At 42.4% G+C, this 6,000-nt stretch overlaps 1 protein-coding gene across 15 annotated transcripts in view; it reads right to left on the reverse strand.

The window, feature by feature from the left end:
- Positions 1 to 5,127, reverse strand: part of ptprt (protein tyrosine phosphatase receptor type T) — a 224,702-nt gene extending 219,575 nt beyond the window's left edge. For all 15 annotated transcript variants that reach the window (XM_058054365.1, XM_058054362.1, XM_058054361.1 and 12 more), the window contains exon 1: positions 4,800 to 5,127. In XM_058054365.1, the coding sequence (XP_057910348.1) occupies positions 4,800 to 4,887 (88 nt within the window). In that variant the 5' untranslated portion in view covers positions 4,888 to 5,127. The remainder of the gene's footprint in view (positions 1 to 4,799) is intronic.
- Positions 5,128 to 6,000: the final 873 nt, after the last annotated feature.

Raw genomic sequence — 6,000 nt, forward strand, 5'->3', positions numbered from 1 at the left:
TTACGTTTGATTAATGTTCATGTTAAAGCTTGAATAACTTTTAATAGTTATCCTCCCAATCCGTGTGGAAGTGGTACGTTTTTGGCTATTTAAGTTTAAAGGAAATAACTTGAAGACTACCGTTTAGGTCGCTAGCTCTCTAGTTTGCGAGTTAGCATGTGTCTCAAGACTCTGCAGTTGCGCAATATGTTGTAAATAAAAAGAGTATAAATGTGACTATAGTCGTGTTTTGTCATGTCTACAGGGCTCTAATAATGCTTTGTTCATTTTAATGTGGTTTCTTAAGTTTTTATTATTTGCCGTTTTATTATTATTATTATATTTATTTATTACTGATTGATTGATTTTCTTTATTCTTTATTTGTTTATTTATTTTTCATCTTATTTTGTGTAGAAAAATAAAAATTAAGATATTTGAGAACAGGGGAATGTTTTATCAGAGCTTTTCTTGTAGAAAATCGGAACCAAAGCACTGAAAAAGTTTGTATATTTTTCTGTTTTTAATAAATGCGTTTTTTTTGGGGGGGGGAACCTGATGCGGCCCAGCCTTGCCCAGACCCTCGCTCCAGTGGCCCCCAGGTAAATTGAGTTTGCGACCCCTGACGTAAGGACTTTGACCTTTCAGCTCAGTTTCCTATTTGACTTGGCGATGATTTAAAATGAACAGATTTAAGCGCTCATTAGGAAAACACACACACACAGTCAGTCCACAGGGGGCCGTGTATGTGCGACAGTGACATTAAATCACTGCACAATATTTACCTCACACAACCAATTAACTCACTCCTTGGTGTGTGTGTGTGTGTGTGTGTGTGTGTGTGTGTGTGTGTGTGTGAGAGAGAGAGAGAGAGAGAGAGAGAGAGAGAGAAAGCGAGAGAAGCTAACAAGGCCTGCCTCATTGTCTTACCCTCTTGAGGCCCGATTAACCTTTGCACACACCAGGCTCCTTGATTAGCAACCATGCTAACACTTACAGTAATGCTATCGAGAGGCAAGACGCTATGTCCATTTGTTTACCACTGGCTCTATTTTCAAGTCAATGCTAATGCTAATGAGAGGGTGCCAACATGAGGACGCACTAAAACTTTGTGATGTTTTGAAGTTGGCAGAAAGAGAGTTGAAAATTCACAGCACCTCAGCCTGATGGCGTTCGCTGAATAATTGGGACTTGACTCGGGAGCTTTAACGCACACTTATAGAAGAGAAATTGGCCGCACACCTGCTCAACACGGGTCCTGGCAATGGTAGGAGTGTTTTACTGCGCCATTACCTCAACCAATGCAAGCGTGGAGAGCTTTAAGTGCTCCTCTAATTAGTCGCCACTCATTTCGCATCGACACCATTTCAGCGTCGAAATCATTCACCGCATCAGCCGGCATCCGAGTCATTCAGCATCCGTGTCACTCATCATGTCATTCAGCATCCATATCATTCAGCATCCTCATTTTTGAGCATCCTCGTCATTCCGCATTCTCATCATTCAGCATCCTCGTCATTCAGCATCCTCAAAGATTCAACATCCTCATCATTCCGCATTCGCATCATTCAACATCCTCATCATTCCGCATTCTTATCATTCAGCATCCTCGTCATTCAGCATTCTCAAAGATTCAGCATCCTCATCATTCCGCATTCCTATCATTCAACATTCTCATCATTCGGTATCCTCAAAGATTCAGCATCCTCATCATTCTGCATTCTCATCATTCAACATTCTCATCATTCATTATCCTCATCATTCAGCATCCACATCATTCAGCATCCTAGTCATTCAGTACCTGCATCATTCAGCATTCTCATTTTTCAGCATCCTCATCATTCCGCATTCTCATCATTCAGCATCCTCGTCATTCAGCATCCTCAAAGATTCAGCATCCTCATCATTCCGCATTCCCATCATTCAACATTCTCATCATTCGTTATCCTCATCCAGCATCCACATCATTCAGCATCCACATCATTCAGCATTCACATCATTCAGCATCCTAGTCATTCAGTACCTGCATCATTCAGCATCCTCATTTTCCAGCATCCTCATCATTCCGCATTCTCATCATTCAGCATCCTCGTCATTCAGCATCCTCAAAGGTTCAGCATCCTCGTCATTCAGCATCCTCAAAGGTTCAGCATCCTCGTCATTCAGCATCCTCAAAAATTCAGCATCTTCATCATTCCGCATTCTCATCATTCAACATTCTCATCATTCGGTATCCTCATCATTCAGCATCCTCATCATTCAGTACCAGCATCATTCAGCATCCCCATCTTTCAGCATCCTCATCATTCCGCATTCTCATCATTGAGCATCCTCGTCCTCCAGCATCCTCAAAGATTCAGCATCCTCATCATTCCGCATTCTCATCATTCGGTATCTCCATCATTCAACATCCACATCATTCAGCATCCTCATCATTCAGTACCTGCATCATTCAGCATCCTCATTTTTTAGCATCCTCATTATTCCGCATTCTCATCATTCAGCATCCTCAAAGATTCAGTATGCGCATCATTCAGCATTCTCATCTTTCATCATCCTTGTTATTAAGTATCCTCATCATTCAGCATTCTTGTCTTTCGGCATCCTCATCATTCAGCATTGCCATCATTCAACAACTACATCATTCAGCATCCTTGTCATTCAGCATCCTCATCATTCCGCATTCTCATCATTCGGTATCCTCATCATTCAGCATCCTCATCATTCAGTAGCTGCATCATTCAGCATTTTCATCTTTCAGCATCCTCATCATTCGACATTCACATGATTCAGCATTCTCGTCTTTCAGCATCCTCGTCATTTAGCAACCATATCATTCAGCATCCTCGTCATTTAGCGACCATATCATTCAGCATTCTCGTCCTTCAGTATCCTCGTCATTCAGCATCCATGCCATTGACCCTACCATTTGGTATCCAAGCCACCACCCAGCCCCACAAAGGAATTGCAGCCCTTTGGGAAATACTGTTAGACTTTATCAATAATCAAGAGGTGATAGAAACAAACAGCCTGTGTTGAGGAGGCGGAGCTAAAGTTGTCTTCTTCATCGTCCTCCAGGTCACACACGTCCTCTTCCTCCATTAACCCTTCACTCTCCTCCAACGTGCACGTCCATCCAAAGGGTGTGCGTGTGCGTCCCATCAAGGGCTCCCTAATAGAGTCTGTGCACAAATCAAAGAGTCCTCCTGCTCCCAAACAAATCTTGTTAAGTGTCGACTAAAGATGAAAAGCCTACTCCAAGGTCACAGCCAAGCACCTCTCAAGGTCAAGAATACAACGCTGCCTTTTTTGTCTTTTGCAACTACTCAGTCAGAAAAAAATCCAAAATAACCATTTTCGCACATTAAACAGCAATATCGCAAACGGCAATATGGGGTGTCCTAACTTTTTAAAACATGGGGGCTGATCCATTGTAGGTCAACATATGCTAACTATCGGAAAAAAAACATCTCAACTTTGTGTGATAGCCTACTAAGCTAAATAGCCTATATCTAATAAGACATCGCATTCACGTTTTATTTTTAACATATAATCCGGGCCATGAAAAAATGAGCCACAGGCCAAAATCATCGGGCCGCACTTTGGAAACCACTACAGTGCATGATATTTGAAGTTTGTGGCCTTTTACATTTTTACACACACACACAGCAGCAATGATTGCGTGAGATTTTCTAGGACGTACAGAACCATTAAACAGAATGAAGTTGATTTGTACGTATTGTTTTGAACTCATCATGATTTAAAGTTAATTATTAAAAAAAGACAAAGCAAGTCTTTTCTGTAATAAACAACTTTTTAAACATACTTAACTGCTGAAAAGACCACGCGCTTACGAATAAAAGACTCAACTCATTCATTCAGCAATGAATCTTACAAAAATTACGCCTTTTTTTAAATGAGAAGCAACATGATCTCCTCTGTGAGGCCACTGTGCGTATGCGCGCGCATGTGTGTGCGTGTGTTTGTGTGTGAGAAACAGAGCGAGTGAGACAGCGAGCGACAACTGATGGGCCGCTACCGCCCCCTAAAGACGCAGAAGCGAATGACACGTTCAACAATTACTCAAGAGTGAACTCAAAACACACACACACACGCACACGCACACGCATCAAAAAATACAGACATTACAGAATAAAGTAAATGAAATCCATTAAATCAACTTTAGCATCCTAACATTAGAACAATTTGACTGTATAATAAAACTAAATAAAGGTGTCACACTATTGTGCTATCGTTATTATTATTATTATTAAAACAAACCGAGCTGAAGGTAGTGTTTGTGTGCCTGTGTGTGTGTGTGTGTGTGTGTGTGTGTGTGCGGGGGGAGGGGTGGTGGGGGGGGGGGGGTCTGTGCCTCTTGCATTCAGCCTGCTTTTCACGGGCGTGCGAGTTCTGAATACTAAACACAAGACGCTTTGAAAGTTGCACACTTTTATAAATACACTTGAACCTAACAAGTACAAATTAAATAAAATAGACGAGTTACAAAGCGGATATGAAACTACCCCCCCCCCCCCCCCCCCAATAAGTCCATCAAAAGGACTCAGGCAAAACTGTGAAACAACAATAACACAAATTAAATATTATTAGTATTATTGTGTTATTGTTATGAGGCAGAATTGTTACAAAAGAGTGGATGTGTCTGTCAGCAATTAACACTATTGCAGTTTTTTTTTTTTTTGCAGTCTTTAAGATGGGGGGGTGACACCACCAACACCACCCCAACGGGTGCAGCATCCCTCATCTTAACAACAAGGCAGAATCAAATACAGAATAAAATAACAGCTTGCAGTTACTTCACCTGGGAAGAATTGAGCGCCAGTAATTCCCAAACGCGCCAAGTAGAAGAAAAGTGTGCGTAAAAGCAGCACGCGATCCCACGCGTCCATTTCTTTTTCTCCTTTTTTTTTTGGTCTTCCGACAAACTTCTTTCACATGCTCCCGCCAGCTCCCGTGCGCGTGTCTCCCGCGATGGTCAGTTCAGTCAAAGAGTGACAACACGTGCACACAGAGATTGCCTCCGTTGGCGCCAAACACGCCGCTTAATGAACGCACATATTTCAACTTAGGCGCCGGGTTTCGTGCGTGTGGGCGCGCACTCAGAGGCTCTGTGTCGGACTGAAGGAGGCTCGTGCGGCAGCGCGCACCTCACCCGGTGTCACACGCCCCGCGTGCGTGGAGGACAGCACAGCTTCCGGTGAGACGTTTCAAAATAAGACGCAGCAACCGGAGACTCTTTGCCGCTCGCGCACACACACACACATATACACAGCGGACGAATCGTGCTAATAAGCTAAGACGTGGCGTTAAGTTAAAGCAAAACTAACAACAACAACAAACAATATAACTGCTATATTTCATTTTTTACGTGCTACATACAAAGAATGTAAATAAAAAAACATGTATTTTCCAACTATTTCTCATTATTGTATTGCAGATGACTCTGGAAGCTTTAACTTTGTAAAGACACAGCTTGTACTTCCTTCAATATAGTAGCTTGACGAAGGCTTTCTGCTCCCCTAGGTCTTAGCGCCTGAATCCTCCGCGATCCTGAGCGGAGGGGGCGGGGCCCGTAGGAGCCGTTTGAGGAGGAAATGTTATCAAGTAATAAATGAATGTTTAGATATGGCATTAATGTGCTCTATTAGTGCAAGAACACTCATTTGTATGAATAAAAACACTATTGACGTTTACAACTTGAGCGAGGGGGCTGGGTTCAAAGGTCAGATGATTCAATCAAATGTGATCATTTCCTCTGATTTGATTGACTATATATTAATGTTGGTTTCTGATGAAGAAAAATTCACTCATTCATTCATTCATAAAATTTTTCCTCACGAGGGACGCGGTGGTGCTGGAGACTATCCCAGCCGTCTTCGGGCGAGAGGCGGGGTACACCCTGGACTGGTCGCCAGCCAATCAGATATATAGACAAACAACCATTCACACTCACATTCATACCTATGGACTATTTGGAGTCGCTAATTAACCTAGCATGTTTT

Source organism: Doryrhamphus excisus, chromosome 18 (assembly GCF_030265055.1).
Source record: "Doryrhamphus excisus isolate RoL2022-K1 chromosome 18, RoL_Dexc_1.0, whole genome shotgun sequence".
In the NCBI taxonomy this organism is placed as follows: Eukaryota; Metazoa; Chordata; class Actinopteri; order Syngnathiformes; family Syngnathidae; genus Doryrhamphus; species Doryrhamphus excisus.